Below are 19,635 nucleotides of genomic sequence, written 5' to 3' on the forward strand. Positions count from 1 at the left end.
TACTCGAGTATTGTGTTGCATGGTACTCGAGTTTAGCAAGCTCGAGTACCACATTATTTTTTTTAATCGCCCAATTTCTAGCTCAGCACGGTGGCAAAACTAATGAGGAACTCAAGTTTCATAAACTCGAGTTCCAAAAAAAGTGGTATTTCCCTCTATAGTTCTGAAACAGTGTTTTTTTCCTACAAATTTTTGAAAATGGTGGTATTTGGCCATTTTTGCCGACATTCTTTGCTTATAATTTTAGGAGAAGTGCTATACCCACAATATTTTTACAATGCTTTTATTACAAGTATATCCTAGATGATAAGTTGTTATTGGTTAAAATTTGAGCTCACCAATTAAATTACTTTTATCTCACTAATAACAATTAGTAACAACCCACCATTTTGAATTTGTTGCAATAGAATTATGAAAATATTGTGAACATAGCATGTCTCTAATTGTAGGCACTCTATTTTGTTCCTCAATTATAATTAAATATCTTTTTAATTACTTTTATTCATATATTTAATTATTCTTCACCTATCTTTTATTAAGTTTTTAAAATATCTTTTTATAGTTTTGATGATAGAGAGAGAAGGGTGAGGGACAACAAAGAGTAGAATGAGATGTGAGAGAGAGAGAGAGAGAGGGAGAGAGATAGAAAATTTGAAATTGCCGTGGAAAAGGATGCTGGAGGAAGAAAGAGATTTTTTTTTTTAGCCCTACGATCTTTTATTTGCCAAGTGTCAATCATCCGTGTAAAAACAAGAGATATTAAAACTAGAGAGAAGCACGTCCCTATCTGTTAAGACTAGATTTTTATTTTTCACTAGGGTTCATCTAGTTGATAACCTTCCCTCATATGTAATAGGAAGAATGTAAAAGTGAAATGATAAAAAATGTAATTATAATGCATTTACTACTATACCCTTGTTACATCAAAAAATTATTAAAAATTTGTAATTAAAGTTAATTAATCGTTTAGATGCAATAAACATTTTCAATTCACTTTTCCTCTTAGTATGAGAGGAGTTTTTGGTTGGCCTAGGTGGATAAACTTCACTTACCCCTTTGTCCATCCTTTTTCTTTTCCGCTACACTAAACAAAGAAAAACTTCTCATTTTCTATCTTTTTCCTTTTGCACTCAACCAAACAGTCTATAAACCTTGTAAACAAGAGATTTCACCTGAAAACTACATTTTCCATGATTTCCCTTTTCCACTACCAAATAAGGAAAAACTTCTCATTTTTCATCATTTCTCTTTAGCACTCAACCAAACGGCCGGACTCTAAACCTTGTGTCCGTATTTAATTAATTATACTTGGAAGCCATTAGCTTATGCCCATCTTTTATAGACCATTTTCATAAAAATAAGTACACAGGTTGGTGAATATATATAAAGTTTATGCATTGAATTGGATATATAGAACATTTTATATAATGATTACTGTCAGTTAAACCTTTGTTATATCACAATTTTTTTTTTTTTTATTATCCTTGAACCTGAGAGGTTTATTTAAATTAATTTATCGTGCATAAAACATTCATGGTGCCAACCGGTGATACTCGTTTTTAAGGCTGTATGTGAAAACATTAGGTTATATCTACATTGAGTGGAACGTATAAATTTTTAGTATGAAATTCATCTGTCTAGTATTTTCGGTTGATAATCATATAGATTGGGGTTGAACATAAGAGATAATATTTTTCAAAAGGGTTTTATATATTAATTATCCACATATAAGAGACTTTTCAACAAGAAGTTTTTATTTATTTATATAAATAGACAGATAAATATGAATTTATGAAAACAAAAGGTTAGAAACTAACATAAGCTAGGGACTTAACAGTAAATATCATTATACTCATTGGATTCACATGATAGGATTCTTTTGTATGGAGTTTTAGTCACAGCAAAGGCTTCAAAATTGGATATTATTATACTCGTACTGGTTCTTGAAATGTTACAAAATGGTAACAAGTTACGGCTTAACAGATGTTTTTATTTCAACCATGAGAATCACAAAATAGATGAATGTGAGATTGCCCATTCCTGTTTTCCTCTTTTGGACCATTTCATACCCAAATATATTTCCATCCGTATGAACAATGGAAGACTGGAAGAAGTTGGATGTGAAAGCCTACACCTTTCCTCCCCTCAGGCAATGGCAAAGTCAATTTAGTGCTATTTTTTCCAATGGCCCTCGCCTCTTTCGTCCCATAAGCGTAAAACTGAGCTCTTTTAACTTGGGTTTTCTTATTTGCTTACAATTACATTACTGTAAGTGTAGAGGGAAATTTGAAGATAGGTTCTCCTGTAAAGAGCCGAACAGTTCCACGAAACTACAAAGCTCTTAACGAATTGAGGTTTTTTTCTTTTTTTTTTTTTTTTTTTTTTTTTTTGTGTGTAAGGTAATGGATTTGTGGAGACCATGAAAATAGAGAATTAGGTCCTCTAGATTTATAAGTAAAATCCAATATTTTTGGAATTTGTTTATTCCCGATCATTCATTTGAGAAAGCAATTTAATTCTAGAGAAACCTGCTAGTGGTACCTTAGCTCCATGTTCATTTCTTGGCACCCAGTGTTGGAAGGACAAATCAAACTCAATAACATAGGTCCTTTTGATACCCCTAAGCTGGATGATAGATCCAAAATTCTTTTGAGGCAATTTGGAAGTCGAAGTTGTTGCCAATATATATTGTAGGTAAAACGTTTTAATATATACTGTATATTAAATCAGTACCAAGCCATGCTGCCATGTCTTGGGAGGAGGAAGTTTGAAACCACATTAAACAGTAAAAGAACATTTAAATCAAATCAACTAAGCTCATTTGCTGCTTGGTATTAAGTTTTGTGTAACTTGTTCTTAATTTGGCTTGAAAATAAATTGGCAATGAATTTAAATCTTCCTGAAAATGGTTACAAGCATAAAGCAGATCATTTCTGGTTACAAGTGTAGTATAGTGCAAAACATTTCTCATACACATTACAATGAGCTATATAAGGTCTATTTGGAATCCTCTTATTTTACTGAAACTGAAAACTTTTTGCTGAAAATACTATAGATAAAAGTAAAAATTAACTGAAATAGTACAATAGAACCTATGAATAGTACTAAAAAGTGCAGTGTGACTTATGAATAGTAGCAAAAATAAGATGAATAGTAAAATAAGTTAACAAAAATAAATGTTGCCAAACGCACACATAATGTGAACATCTTGGAAAAAATGGTACAAAACCATGAAAAAGGGATAAGCAACTGTAAACCCAATGCCTTAAATAATGAACCATGATCCTTAGTCATAATTATGAGAGGAACCATAATCAGCCCTAGGTCTCCAAGTTCCAGTTATCTCTTGTGAAGGACAGGCCCTGGTCATGAGTGAGGTTTCATCTGTTGTTGATGATACCAAAGATGAAGTGACACAGGTCATATCAGGACATGGTTGAAGTTGCTACATTCTTTGATGTGCCAAAAATGTGAGACTAATTTGAACCTGTGTAGTAATTTTTGGTTAGCATCTTCCATAATTAATTTCAAGGAATCAGACCAACTCATTCATAAGAAACAGAGCTGAGCAAAGTGTAGAAATTCCATAAAGCTTCTAAGAAGCCAACATACTAGTGAATATGTGTCTTGAAGGAACTTTGACTTTTCTTTCTTTAAAGGACTGCTGAGTAAAGCTTTGAGGACTCCTTTTGCTTAAGCTGCTTCCTGCAGCAATAAGGAAAAAACATATAGTTCAGCAGTTTTTATTTAGCTTTTTATTTTTTGGAAATCCAGTTAGGTATGAATGGGAAAACATATGAGTAACAACAGCACAAAAATTCTTTAATGTCATCTCTAAGATGCATGACAAAAGAAAGTAAAATCATATATAAGAACAACTACCCTTACGTATGCAATAAACAAAACACACACAACAACATGAATAACATCTTTATATCTTAGAATAACCACAAAAGAATAAGGGAATAGCTGGTTGATTGGACAATATGAAACCAGGAATCAACACTACATAGATAGACCACAAACACATTATGCGATGCAAGGGATGGACATGACAAGAACAAAACAATAAAGCAAGGCATTGATCCAAGGGGCATCTCAAAAAAGCAACGACAGCAAGTTAATTGACAGAAGTTTCCTGTCTAAAAGAGGAACGATACTATGAGAGTATAGATTTATGAGAGCTAACTATTAAATAACTGCAGAAAAACACCAAGATTTCTTGTCCTTTTTCTTTTAAAAGACATATCCTCAGCTTCTCAGCTAGAAAAGCAATTAATCAAATTAAGACGGGCAATCACCTTATACACATTTCTAAAACCAAGCCCAAATTCTCCTATCTACCACAAGATCCTACATTGACCAAAACCCAAATCACAAACTCCAAGAAATTAATTTTAAGGAATCAAAAAAATTAAAATTGTAAGGAAAAATAATGCAAGAATTTAAAATATCTCTGCCATATTTAATGAGTTATCCCACATAACCAAAACATAAAGAGGGCGTTTGGACTCAGCTGAAAGCTGAGTCCACGTTTTGCGTTTTCCCCTCTTTCTCTTTTTTTTTTTTTTTTTTTTTTTTTTTTTTTTTCCCCGGCAAGTGAATAGTAAAATCACATGATTTTACTGTACAGGAGACAAAAAAAAAATACTGTTTATGCACTGTTTAGCACTGTTCACGCACTAAAAAATATTAAAAATGGGTCCCACGGTACTATTTACACATTTAAAAATTATTTTGCTACAGTATTTTCAGTTTTCAATTTTCAGTAACAATAAGTTCAATCCAAACGGACCCAAAGTCAACAAATGCCCTCCCTGTAAACAAGGACTGTATGAGGTGAAAGATATATCACATAAAAAACACACACTTGGCTCCGAAAACAATTATAGCAATTTCACCAATAAAATTTTAAAAAGAAGAACAAGGGACGCCGCCAAAACTAGTCATCTTCCGATTAAACAAAAGTTCGCGAATTTAGTTTGTATAGACTCGACTTCTTGAAAAGTCTGATTATTCCTCTCTCCCCTATTTAGTCCACAAGATACAAAATGGAACAGCACTCCAAAAATCTCATTCCACAAAATGGAGCAATAGAATTACAAATGCAATACTAATCACTACAGTAATGTTATCTTGATGAGGTTTTCCACAATTGAGATCTTACCTAAGGCAGCATTCCTTGAAACTTTTGTATTTCAAATGCTCTTCCACGGAAATAGCATGCCATTATATCCTTTTACTGCCCACATAATAAGACCAGATTAATTTCTCACCATTATGTTCTTTCCTGAACAATCTACCAAAGAGAAGAGTGGGACTTCTCTGTTTTTGTTGCACATCCAAGACCAGGTAAATAAGGTTCATGTTTACTACACCAAAAAATGGGAGAAATTATTATAAATCCAAATTAAAATGTTAAGCTCAACCAAAGAATTCATTATCTCAGTTTGCACATTTGAAGATCAAATACAACAACAATTTGATTGCAGATCAAAGAAAAACAAAAGATTTATTCTACAGCACATATGAAGCTGCATGTTAGGGATGGAGCAATCAAAGGCCTATCTATTTGGTAAAAGCTTTTAGCCTTTAGTTTTGTTCCTTTTGTCTTAGCTTTAAAAAAATAAAAATTTAACAACGATTAGCTTTTTTGAAAATCAGCAAGCTTTTAGCTTTTTGTCACACATTAGCTACCAAAAACTATATCTTTTGTATAACACTATTGCAAAAAGTAAAAAAATCAAAAGAGGAGAAAGAAGGCTTAAACAGATTTAAACAGTAATTACAAAAATTTATATAGCCTAAATTCATAATGGTTAGAAGGGAGTCATTGTTACATGAATGCTATGTATTAGTATAGCAATAACTTTGATCAATTAAAAACTTATAAACTTATGACATCATAAACCAAAAGCAATCATGTACACATTACAATATGATGTTTCAATTTCAAAAAAATATAAAATAAAATAAAATAAAATAAGTAGCAAGATAGGTTCAAATTCACAGTTTCATTTCATGATTTTATTAAAAGAAGATGAGCTGGGTCATCAGATCATAACCTAGGTATAAGAAACCCTAGTTTGATGTAATGTCTTAAGGTTAAAAGAGTATCAACCACGTGCAGAACTATTTATAATTATTATTATTATTATTTTTTGGTAATAAGTAATAAGTTTAATTGAATATAAAACTGAAACATCAAGTATACAGGGGTATACTAAATGCATAACACATTTACTAGGTTCTAAGATTACAATGATCCATAAATTATAAGGGATATGCTCCTGTAGCCATCATCTACTCAACAAAGTTCAGAAAAATTGCAACTTCACTTCTAAGATAGACAGCTCACATCACTCTAAAATTCTAGCATTTCTTTCATGCCAAATGCACCATATCACACAATGAGAAACACCTTCCAGATAGCGCTATTTCTATACGTCTTCCAGATTGCACAAGTATTTATGCTGTGATTATAGTGTAATTCATTGAGCATGTGTGTGCACATCTGCAACTATAGGTGAGTTAATATATATTTGCATTCTTGAATCTCATTCTACCTCAACTAATTTGATAATTGATCATTGATTCGTATATTTTTGTTTGCTATGTTTATGATCATTTTCATTTAAACAATTTCCAAGACACTGCCATATGCTTATCCTTTTAAGATATCCTTAGTTGTTTAAAATGAAGTCCTTATCAATATTATTCACACAGTACATTGCTAACACAAAATTCTAGGAAGTAAAAAGAAACCCCCTACCATATCACATACGAAACATGTTTTTGGCATGTAAACTTCTAATTCACACAAGAAACATAAGTCATGGTATTAAAGTAGCATACAACTTAATCATAAATTAGTCTTACTCCAAAAAGATTGCTGCCTTTGTCAGATTTCACTATGGAATCTTCACTTCAAGTTGAATACCTGGAATAACCTTCACACATAATTCTGAATCCTTTCACGAGAAGAAGGGTGTAGCCCATCAGCAGACAGCAAATCTACTAACATGCTTTTAGTGTAAGAATCTGCCGAAAATCCCCTCTCAGCCATCACATGAAGAAGTTCTATAGCCCTTGATGTATCATTTTTTCTTAGAAATCCTCTAATAATTGTATTATAAGTGCAATCATTTGGAAAGCATCGAGTCTCATCCATTCTTTTAAGTAACTCACTTGCTTCATCCAATAACCCTTCATTACAAAGTCCATCTATCATTGTAGTATACATCCTAACATTAGGTTGTAATCCTTTTTCAGGGAGACTAGAAAATATTTCCCTTGCAAGTTTGAGTTTCCCAGCTCTGCACATACCATCAATAATGATGCTGTAAATCACAATGTCAGTATCCATCCTACGAGTTTCCATTTCTTCAAAAATTCTCATCGCCTCATCAAAATTTTGGTTTTTGCATAGCGAATCCAACAATATAGAGTAAGTAAAGATATCTGGAAGTTGTCCATGAGCTTGCATCTCATTAAGAACCTCTTCCGCAGCTTTATGCCTCCCAAGGGAACACATGCCACCAATAAGAGTGTTGTAAGTAACAGTATCAGGAACCAATCTCTTATTATCCATTTCTTCAATAAGACTCATGGCCTCGTCAATTCTTTTACACCTGCAATAACCTTTGATCAAGATGTTATAGCACCAAGCATCAGGATAACAAGCCCTCTCAAACATCAAATCAAATACTTTTCTTGCCTCGTCCATCTGATCCCGCATACAGTACCCATCCATGAGTATAGTGTAAGTGACTACATCGGGCTTCACACCTCTTTGAATCAGCAATTCAATCACACATTTTGGTTCAGTAATCAATCCTTCTGCACATCGCATATCAGTCAACATACAAACAGTTTGTAAATCATGTACAACTTCCCCATGCTTCACTTCCTTCAAAAAACCTGATACTTCCTCCCACTGACATGAATTGAGTAGCCCATGAATCAAAGAATTATAAGAGACAACATCCATGGAAATGCCTTTACCAATCATTTCTGACAATAGACTCAAACCCTCAATCAGTAGCCCATCCTTGCACAGCCGGTCAACAATAACACTATACACAACTCTATCAGGCTTACAGCCTCCTTCTTCCATCTTCCTAAGCATACCAATAGCCGCACTTGTATCCCCCATTTTGCACAACCCATTTATCAGAGACCCATAAGTAACCACATCAGGCCAATACCCTCTCTCCACCATTGCATTAAACAACTCCACTGCTCTCACTATCTTCCCTTCAATACAAAACCCATTAATCAAAACTGCAAAAGTCCTACAACCCGGTTCGTACCCAAGTTTCAACATTTTACCCAACAATGAAAACCCAAAATCCGGCCTATTCAAATTGCAATAACAATTGGTCAAAATATTCAGAGTACAAACATCAGGCACAATTCCAAACATACCCATTTGCTTAAATAAACAAGTAACAGTCGAATAACGTTTCATTTGTGCAATTTTGCCTAAAATCTGATTGAAATCCACAATAGACGGCCGGGAACCCATTTGAAGCAACTGATTGAATATGCTAACGGCATCGTCAAAATTAGTCAGCCTATTATACTTACATTGTTCCCTCACAAAATTCAAGAACTGGGTTTGAGCATACCTTCTCTTTTTTTTCTCTATTCTACTTTTCCAAATAGTATCAGTATAAGTACCAGTAGTAGAAGAAGAACAAGTCTGGGAGTGAAAGGAAGACATTGAAGCAAAAGCTAAAGCATAATTCTTGAAGAAAGAAAAAAGGTTAATGGGTTTGCGAGTAATACCGCTTTGAAACACAGAAGCAGAAGCAAAAGCAGTTTTGTGTACCAACAAGAACATCATATTACATAAAAACACTTCTGCTGTTTTTGTTGTTGTTGTTGTTGTTCTTATTCTTCTTCACTTTCAGTTTTCTCTTCTGGTCTCTCAAAAAAACCATGGCTTGGTGGCTTCTGGGTTATCAAATGACTGTGTAATTTAATCTAAGACCATCTCCTACTCCAACCACAGACAATGCAAAAGGTTGTCCTTTTGTCCAAAATCGAGTTGGAAAGCTAGCATTTTGTGGCAGCGAACGGCGCCGTCTCGAGTTGGAGAGAGATATGGAGAAGAAGGAAGTGTTCTGTAGATATGTTCATAAAGCTTATATGGACTCTGAGAGATGGGTTAACCCAAGCCTGACCCGATAAACCGAGGGTTCAGACTTGAGAATTTTCTTTTAAAGGCAAAACAAAGTTTCTTATTTGTATTTTTCTTAATTTAATTTCTTTAAAGGACTTTGTGGGGACTCAATTTGGATTGACCCTGAGTAATGGGTTTGCAGCCCAACAAGCCCAAACAATAAATTTATAGAGAGTGGGTTGAAGGTTTAGGCACTGGCCGTCGATCACCATGTATGAACTTTCCTTAAAAAATACTAAGAGTTTCTTTACAAATTGGGGGATGCTCCTCGGCCAATGGCCGAGAGACCATTTTCTTCTTCCTTTTTTCCCCCCCTATTTTACTTTACTTACTTTTCTTATATAGTTTTCATCTTCCTATCTCCTTCTTCCATCTGTTGATCATCTATTTGCCTTTCTTCTGGCCGTCCGTCCCATCAGAGGCCTTATCAGTACTCAAATGGTTCACTCTGATCAACGTTATCCTGCCAAGGGGTTACCTCTCCATTAATACAGTCAGGGGGGTTAGTTGAGTGCATTAAATGCGAGAGTGACAGCTTACTTTGGGGCTAGTCTCTCCCAAAAATCATCTTTGTCAGGCCCAGGATAAGGAGGTCCTCAGCGTGGATTGGGAAAAGAGGTTTTCCCCAATTTAGCCCTGAATAGTCTGTGCTCCTCGGCATGGGCCTCGGGCCTGCTACACGATGGGCCGAGGCTATCAGGCCCACGGGACCCACAATAGCCCCTCAAAACCCTGCTGCACGTTCCCTCGGACGGGGAGGAGGGTTTTGATACCTGCGGGTCCTCCATACGAGTTGCCCCGCTTCGGTTTGTGTTGATGCTGGCGGCTTTTTGACTGCCCGATGCGCATTTTTAGCGTTTCAAGACTTAATGGGTGCCCACATTAAATTTTGGCGGCACCACGTTTCCCATTTTCGACGGCATGATCTTTTGCTTTTATGAGCAAGCGGTTACATTTGGGGAACCTAAGGGGAAGTATAAATACCTGTTTGAACCGCCTAGTTTCATCATTTTCGCGCTTACACTTATTGATGCATATGGTTTGAATCTGGTTCGACTTGTACACTATCTGAAGAGTATCGTCATACTTCTGTAAGTCTTCTTTTTCTAGCGACCCCCAATTTCCTTGATTTTACTCCTCCTTTTCTTCTTTTAGAACTTTTAGTTGTCTTTGGAGAATGAGTAAGTTTAAGAAGTTGGTCGAGTCCGACGAGATGATGAACAAATTCATTGTCGACTATGGAATACCTAATAATGTGAGTTTGAAGTACTGTGAAGAAGGGGAGTGGTACCTTAAGAGGAGAGAAGGTGAAGTCGTGATCCCGATAGTAGCTTTTGTAGAAGGAGGGATGAGAATCCCTATGAGGCTAGTGACCCTCAATTACCTTAGGCATTTTCGCCTGGCTCCTACTCAGTGTGCCGTGAATGTATTTAGGATACTAGGGTATGTAGATACCCTGAATAAGAAAATGGGGCTGAGACTGACTCACCATGATGTGAACTGGTGTTACAACCTTCATCACCTGAGGGGTAAGACGTACTATATGAAGACAAGGGACGATAGGGTTCGTTTTATCCAGTGTCTTCCTGACTCCAACAAAGGGTTAACCCAAGATTTCCTCATAGTGTCGGGAGAGTGGCACGACGGCTTTCATTGCCTAACAGTAGAGGGGGAGCCAGGTAGGGCATCCGAAGTACAAGACAATCTAGGTTTCAGTATTTTCAAGTTTTATACCTGTATATTCGATTTGGTTGATTAACCATAGGAATTTCGCTTTTCTCTTCGCAGATCCGCACGCCTTTGCACATCATTTCAATTTGGTTAACAAAGCGGATTTGGAAACCGTTCTTAGGTCGGACCTCTTCTTGAACGAACCTGATAACCAGGTCAGAGCTGCTCATCAAATCCTCAGATGCGACCCAGCTCAGAAATCATTTCCAGTTCCGAAGCACGTAATTAGAGCTCGTGACCCTCGGCTTACGCAGATTACCGTGGTGGATGACAGTTTTGCTTTTATTGAGGGGTCTTATATACCTGAAGGCATTCCGCTATCAGGTCCCTCTTCATCCTGGCAAGTAACAGTGGCCGAGAAAGGACCATCTAAGAAAGCAAGGGAGGTGGTTGAACTGAGTTCCTCCGAGGACGAATATAGTGTGTTTGACCTAGCTGATCAGTCCGAGGATCCTCCTGGTGACCTAGGAGACCCCCATTTGTCCGAAGCCGATCTCCAGTCCATAAGAGTTGGTACTCAGGCTGAGATGGGTTTAAAAAGACAGCCCCAAACCAACCTTCTTGACTTGCTTGAAGGCGGTTCCAAGAAGGATGTACCAGGGGAGTCGCAGCCCCAGCCCCCAGCACCTAAGCCCCAGATTCTAACCATGCAAACCAGGTCGTCCTCTGTTCCTACAGTAACAGACCCTCCTATCGAGTCTCATGACCCGAAAAGGAAAAGACTTTCCAAGGGTAAGGAGCCAATGGATGGGAGCAAATCTCATTCTTCGCCCGAGGAGGGTAGGTTTCGCAGGCCTCCAAAGCAACTGAAGCTCGGTGGTCAACGGAAGAGCAAGAAGGCCACCCAGCAGTCCGAGGCTCAAGCCTGGCTGCCTGCTACCATGCTCCATGATCAGCCCCTGATGGATAATGCGTCGATGCGGGAGTCTCAGGGAGACGAGGGGGCTCTCATGGCCGAGGCCCTGGAGAAATCTCTTCTTCTTCCCACTGACATGACCGAGTTGGAGAAAATGAGTGGGGTAGAGGTTGTCCTCGACCTTAAGAAATATCTAGGCATGGTAGGTCCTTTGGCACCCATTTACTTTATTCAAAGTTTTATCGCTTAGTATCTTTCTTTCTCTTTACAGAGTTGCTTGTTTTTACTGGCAGGCTATCCAGGCCCTTTTCAGGTTGGGCGAAGAGGTTGATGATCATAGCAATGCCTTAGCGCAAGAGCGCGACAAGTTCCTGGAGGCTGCCAATACTCTTAAGAGATCTGAGGCCGACCTGAAAAAGGCGACCGAGGATCTGGCAGAAATGACGAAGGCCAGGGATACTGCTGTCTCTGACCTAGCCGCGGTCAAGAAGCAAGCTGAGGATCAAACTAATCGCTTGCAAGATGTTGAGGGTCAATTACAAAAGGCCAAAGAAGACATTACCTATATGAAGGAAAATTTGACCAAGGCAATCCATGAAAAAGGTGTTGCCGAGTATGCTAGGGATGAGGCTGTGAGAGCCAAAGACGAGGCGGTATTTGAGAAAATAGACGCTGAGCGCTCTGTAGAAAAGGCAGAGGAGGATGCTTTCGCAGAGGGGGTGGCTAAGACTGAAGCCACCCTTCGGGCTCAAGTTCTTGCAGTGTGCAGGCATTACTGTTCTCAAACCTGGTATGAAGCCCTTAACCAAGCAGGGGTTGATGCCTCATCTGATCTTAGAATGGAGGATAGGGTATATTACCCTACTGCCATTCGCGAGATTGTACCTGCTGCTCCTGAGGAGGGATCCTCATTACCATCAGTGGAAAGTCAAGATAAGACCGCCGAGGATGCGCCGTTAACTGATCAACCATCCGAGGAGGTTGAGCCCCAGATAGCGTTGGGGGAAGTTGTAACCGAGGGTCAGGAAATACCACAAGACGCGGCCAGTCCTCCGACGGACCTTCCGGGATCAAGCCCTTAGGCCTTGGCCCAAGCCTTTTGATTTACTTACTGACTTGATTTGTCTACTGAGTTGAGAAGACTAGTATACGGCATAGGATAGCTTTGTTTATTTTCTCTTTGATATTATTTTGTTTCTTGCCTCAGTGGCATTGTGAGGGAGTTGTATACTTTCCGTTTGAACTGAATATCTAATACTTTGCTTCCATCTAATGATATTTTCTTTTGTTTGCTTTACTATTGTATTCTGCTCAACATTCGTATTCTATTCTGGAGTTAGCCTCATGAAACCATCTGTTATCCTTTAAATATAAATCTAAGGGTCGTATTATAGCTTGACACTAAGTAACGCTTTGGTTTTTCTCAAGATAGTTATTTGCTTTATGGGTTTGAGTCCGAGGACCATACAATACCCTGGTTATGCCCAGTACTTTTATTTTCCTGTAAGTATCTAGTTTCCTATAGGTTTGGGTCCGAGGACCATGCAATACCTTGGTTCTGTCTAGTACCTAGGTATAACGGTGTGTGTAGTTTTACCATAGGTTTGGGTCCAAGGACCATGCAATACCTTGGTTCTGTCTACCACTTCTATTTTTTTGTAAGTATTAGATATAATGGTGTGTGTAGTTTTACCATAGGCTTAAGTCCAAGGACCATGCAATACCTTGGCTCTGTTTACCACTTCTATTTTTCTGTAAGTATCTAGTTATAATGGTGTGTGTAGTTTTACCATAGGTTTGGGTCCGAGGACCATGCAATACCTTGGCTCTGTCTACCACTTCAATTTTTCTGTAAGTATCTAGTTTCCCCATAGGTTTGGGTCCGAGGACAATGCAATACCTTGGTTCTGTCTAGTACCCAGGTATAACGGTGTGTGTAGTTTTACCATAGGTTTGGGTCCGAGGACCATACAATACCTTGGTTCTGTCTACCACTTCTATTTTTCTGTAAGTATTAGATATAATGGTGTGTGTAGTTTTACCATAGGCTTGGGTCCGAGGACCATGCAATACCTTGGCTCTGTCTACCACTTCTATTTTTCTGTAAGTATTAGATATAATGGTGTGTGTAGTTTTACCATAGGCTTGGGTCCGAGGACCATGCAATACCTTGACTCTGTCTACCACTTCTATTTTTCTGTAAGTATCTAGTTATAATGGTGTGTGTAGTTTTACCATAGGTTTGGGTCCAAGGACCATGCAATACCTTGGCTCTGTCTACCACTTCAATTTTTCTGTAAGTATCTAGTTTCCCCATAGGTTTGGGTCCGAGGACCATGCAATACCTTGGTTCTGTCTAGTACTCAGGTATAACGGTGTGTGTAGTTTTACCATAGGTTTGGGTCCAAAGACCATGCAATACCTTGGTTCTGTCTACCACTTCTATTTTTCTGTAAGTATCTAGTTATAATGGTGTGTGTAGTTTTACCATAGGTTTGGGTCCGAGAACCATGCAATACCTTGGCTCTGTCTACCACTTCAATTTTTCTGTAAGCAGAGGTTTGTCCTCAGATCGCTTTACTGGAGATAATTCCTCTTTGGGTCAGATTATGATCTTTACACGTGGCATTGATCTCGCCTCCAACTCGAGGCCCCATCTTTTTCATTTATGAAGTGCCCTTTGTCTGTTCGTGTTCCGCGCTTGACGCTCCGGTGCGCGAAACGCGCCTTCATTAATGTCCTCGTAAATTAACACGAGTCCAACCGTCCGTGGCCTCCTTGGAAATTGGCGACTTCATTATTAACCCAGTTGATAATTCTCTTTTCGAACTCTGCATAAATTAATTCTCACCAACCCCCATCCTCTATATAAATTGAGGAGATGGTTTCTCCACAACCCATGGACCTCTCAACACAAACAGAACAAAACACACTCTTCCAACTTCCCATGCCCTTTTAATAACCCCGCCGGAATTGTTACCGGGATTGACAGAAACCGGTATGGCCGCAGCCCCCACTGGGCTTTCGGTGCGGCAGAGTCTAGGCGTAACCCTGATGGCGCCTTTCGAGGTGTCCTAGAGGGGTGTTATTAGAGAACCTAACGTCTTTCCCCGGAGCACACCCCCGACGAGGAAGACGTGCGAATTCACCTCATGGGCGGTGCTCGAGTGTTGCCGTCTCCAACGACCAACACTCGTGAGGGCCGGAGAGAATCGAGGGAACATCATGGGGGAAGGTACCCCGGAGCCCATGCATCTGCTCCTCTCTTTGTTCCAGCTCCGCCTAGCCGAGGAGGGAGTTGTTGGGGGCCTGGGAGCATGATTGCCCTTCACCTCCTCCGCCGTGTGTCAAGCTCTCCTATTCTCTTGGTGCCAATAAAAGCACGAGTTGACACTTCCCTCCGGCTAGCTTTTCCTTAGGGCGGCTCCACCTGGGCCCCTGATTGTAGAAATAGCTGGTGGTATTAGCTTGTAAATTTGCTTGTAAAACAGGCCTGCCTGAGCCTCTGATTGTAATATGTAATCTTTCTTTTCATGAAATAATAATAATATCAAGATCTTTCTTCTTTTTTTTTTTTTTTTTTGAATCTTCTATATTTTTTTTTTCTCTTTTTTTTTTTGTAAAACGACTACATAGAACACTAACCACTCGCCTGGTGCGCCGGCCAGCACCTTAATCCTTCCCACAGATGGCGCCAATTGTGGGGACTCAATTTGGATTGACCCTGAGTAATGGGTTTGCAGCCCAACAAGCCCAAACAATAAATTTATAGAGAGTGGGTTGAAGGTTTAGGCGCTGGCCGTCGATCACCATGCATGAACTTTCCTTAAAAAATACTAAGAGTTTCTTTACAAATAGGGGGATGCTCCTCGGCTATTGGCCGAGGAGACCATTTTCTTCTTCCTTTTTTCCCCCCCTATTTTACTTTACTTGCTTTTCTTATATAGTTTTCATCTTCCTATCTCCTTCTTCCATCTGTTGATCATCTATTTGCCTTTCTTCTGGCCGTCCGTCCCATCAGAAGCCTTATCAGTACTCAAGTGGTTCACTCTGATCAACGTTATCCTGCCAAGGGGTTACCTCCCCATTAATATGGCCAGGGGGGTTAGTTGAGTGCATTAAATGCGAAAGTGACAGCTTACTTTGGGGCTAGTCTCTCCCAAAAATCATCTTTGTCAGGCCGAGGATAAGGAGGTCCTTGGCGTGGATTGGGAAAAGAGGCTTTCCCCAATTTAGCCCTAAATAGTCTGTGCTCCTCGGCATGGGCCTCGGGCCTGCTACACGATGGGCCGAGGCTATCAGGCCCACGGGACCCACAGACTTCTAAAGTTATTTTCTTAGAATATTTAAGCAGAGTTACACAGGTTATTTGGATTTTTTTTTTGTGGAAATTATTTTATTTAATTATTAGTTACTAAAAAAAATAGCATTATGTACCTTAACATAAAATTATTTGGTAAAATAATCTCTCTTTGAAAATTGTATTTTAGAAACATGATTTTGAACATTGAAATTAAATTTGTACTAAAATTATGTTTTGAGTTATCAGAGTTATTTCACAATTTCAATTATATTACATTTTGTACCGAAATCTTGTTTGAAATTTGAAAACACAACTTTAGTGTAAATACATTTTACGTTAAGATTATGTTCTGGAAAAAAAAAAAAAAAAGACTTCAGTACACAATTTGAAATTTTAATACTTAACTCAATTTTTTTATTAAAAAAAATCTATTAACCAAAATAAGTTTTCCCACAACACTATTTTTAATCATTATAAAAAAAAAAAAAATAGTAAAATGAGAGTGGTAAAAATAAAAGTGATATTAGTAGTGCATTGATGTAAAAATAATTGTCTACACTTTAAAATTACCACCTCAATCAATTGAAAAAAAGTTGTAAAATAAGGTGTGTCCATGACAACTAATTTTCTAACTTTGTTAACAAAATTAATTCTCAAAAAAAGAAAAACAAAACAAAAGGAAAGACACATCTCTCCATAGATAATTTAAAAAAAAAATAATTAAAAAAAATAAATTAAAAAAAAAAAACAAGAAACAAAAATCTCTTATATGGCGGAAGTGCCATTGATCGTTAGATCAGGAAGAAAAAGTAGAATTTATTTTCCGAAATTAAAAGTATTAAATTTTAATATACATATTTTTTTTCAAAGACAATTTTAGTGTCTTAGATGAAGGAACCAAAAAGGATTGATATAGTAAGTTGAATTCACTTTCCATGGATAGTGTATATTTATATTTTTCTTCAAAGACTTATTACTAGGTTAAAAGAAAATTACTTATTATATATCTCTCAAAGAAAACAAGGGTGTATTGACTATTCTGATTTTTTTACCGCACATACATGAAACAAAGGTAGTTGAAAATTTGAAGTTAAGAGATTTTAACTTCTTCTTGGTTGTGATCTTAATTGGATCATCCAGTTTATGTTTCTTAAATATATAGACATAACGTATCATATCATATGGCTTGTTGCATACTAGGTTTAGAATGCTTTTAAATTATTTCATCAAAAAAAAAAAAAAAAAAAGCTTTTAAGTTATAGCCCATTATTTCATTTAGTTGGACTACTTAGCAAATCAAAAATAAAAAACCTAAAACCAAACCAAACAAAATCCCCTTTACTTGTTCTAAGGTTTTTTAAGATTGAATATTATTATGTTGATAGCAAACGCAATGTCTTGACAAATTTAGGTCAAGTCTCCATCCGCTAGGGCACCAAGGATGGAAAGAGGTGTTGAGGTTGTTATGTCTAGTAGTTGTATTACTTCTTGTTCTTTGTATGAGAGAGAATACATCCCATTTGCTTTATTATCTTGCCATGAAACTCTTTAAGTTTAAGGAAAACAATGGATAACTTGTAACAAATTTTTTTTTCTTAACAACATGGGATCTAAAATGTAATTTTCTCTATTTTATATATATATATAAAAATCGTTTAATGCTCAAAAAGAAAAGTATAAATTTTTTAAGAGTAATGTAAATTTTACAGTTTTTTCACTTTTTTTGTGAATGTTAATTAACTATGTAGAGTCACGATTTGTAGCCCAAGCCCAAAAGGTATGAGATATGAGCCCAGTACAATGAATTTATAGAGAGTAGGTAAAAGAGCTGGACTTTTGGTCAACGGTTAATAAGGATTTCAAAGATGAATAAGCATAAAACACATGTAGGAATCAATGAAATGATTGTCCAAGGATATGGATTATGAATTAATTCAATTGTTCCGAAAGTTAATACAATTCTTAATGCTACAGTAATTCCTTTTCTATCTTCTCTTTCTTTTTTCTCTCTCCCCTTTTATTATGGGAGGTCTTTTATATTATATAGTTCCTTTCAGGTCATCTTGATCGTATACTTGTTAATCATTTAAGCCTTCATTCGATTGCATGTCCCATCAAACATCTTCTTTGCCTCTCTATGAATAGTGGTAGCTGAGACTACATTATTCAAGGATCTTCTCCACATAAATGCGGCCAGAAAAGTTGTTGCAGCGCATTTAATGCTGTGGTAGCAGCTTTTCTGTTAAATATTTCTATGTTCTTATCACCTTTGTATGTGCTTGAGGCTCATCCTGATCGTTGAAACTCCCCGGAAGGTCACCTAAATTATCCAAATGCGTGCTTGACCGATATTCATCGTATCCGAGAAGGAGCTACTCCTCGAACTATATTCCTCCATTCTTTACTTACATGATTCTCAACTTTGAGGTCTCTCCCAATCATTTACTACTCCTCAAACATATCCACGACCTTAGATAATGTCCAATGCCCAATATACAAATTTAGGTTCTTATCCCACAAGCTATATTTATAATATTATATTCAATTTTTCCTTTACACCAACATATTCTCTAAGGTTGAGTTTATAAGATACTTATCAATTATTCCCCCCCCCCCCAAAAAAAAAAAAATTACTCTCTATTCTTTTAGTGGATTAAACACATTAATATGTACTCAGTTTGTATAAGAGTTAGATAAATTATCATTCCTATTAAATCATTAAATTATACTGCTTTATATGTACTCAATTTATTCATGGTATAATATCATTGAAAATCATCAATAGTATGATTTCTTACAGTATCATATGTGACATAACACAATAATCAATTACAATTATATAGTGGATTTCAGATAGCTCAACTGGTAAAGTCTCAGGAGCGGACGCCATAGGTTAAAACTCTCTAAAAAAAAATTACAATTAAAACTCTATCACCAACAATTTTATGACATATAAATATTATTTTTTGATTGAAAATAAATTATCAAAATCTACACAAAAATATTCTTAATACCTTAAAATTTAATATGATTTTTTTAAAACCAAGATGAGATATATCTCTTCCAATGATCTTTGAATCAAATGTTAGATATATTTAAATAAACTTTTTCAAGAAAAAAATATATGGGGTTTGAATCCCATTATGATTTTACCAAAAAAAATGAAGTAGTAATTTTTCGATAAATTAAGAAAGAGAGGGAAAGAGTGACACAAACCCAACTAACTATGATTCAGAACAACACCAAAATAGCTAAAACAGTTTATATACTTCACTCATTTCATAATTTATTTTTTATACCTTATTAATACGATAAACTATGAATGGTAAATAAAAAGATAATAAAAATGGTGAATAAACACTTCTATCAATCACAATTTACTACTTTAACACATTTTGATAAGATTATAAATGTATTGTATTTCTAACATTTCTCATGTAGCTTTACATAATATCCAAAAGAAAAGAAAATTTTTCAATTTTTTATATAATAAATAGGTGGTGCTTTTTTACATGAAGAAGAAAAGTAAGAATCTTAACCAAAAAAAAAAAAAAAAAA

At 36.7% G+C, this 19,635-nt stretch overlaps 1 protein-coding gene across 3 annotated transcripts; it reads right to left on the reverse strand.

The window, feature by feature from the left end:
- Positions 1-2,860: 2,860 nt before the first annotated feature.
- LOC111992847 (putative pentatricopeptide repeat-containing protein At1g12700, mitochondrial) lies at positions 2,861-9,128 on the reverse strand. Of its 3 annotated transcripts, none has more exons than XM_065769527.1 (4): positions 6,941-9,128; positions 5,168-5,372; positions 3,613-3,705; positions 2,861-3,487 (listed from the first exon to the last, which is right to left on the reverse strand). In XM_065769527.1, exon 1 carries the CDS (start codon positions 8,846-8,848, stop codon positions 6,953-6,955), a length of 1,896 nt encoding a protein of 631 aa, XP_065625599.1. In that variant the 5' UTR covers positions 8,849-9,128; the 3' UTR covers positions 2,861-3,487; positions 3,613-3,705; positions 5,168-5,372; positions 6,941-6,952. The 3 variants fall into 3 exon arrangements, with proteins under 3 accessions (XP_065625599.1, XP_065625600.1, XP_023880466.2); XM_065769528.1 differs by having other exon boundaries at positions 5,168-5,242; positions 6,880-9,128; XM_024024698.2 differs by having other exon boundaries at positions 6,880-9,128.
- Between the last annotated feature and the right edge of the window lie 10,507 nt (positions 9,129-19,635).

This window comes from Quercus suber, unplaced genomic scaffold (assembly GCF_002906115.3).
Source record: "Quercus suber isolate HL8 unplaced genomic scaffold, Cork oak 2.0 scaffold_1190, whole genome shotgun sequence".
Classification (NCBI taxonomy): Eukaryota; Viridiplantae; Streptophyta; class Magnoliopsida; order Fagales; family Fagaceae; genus Quercus; species Quercus suber.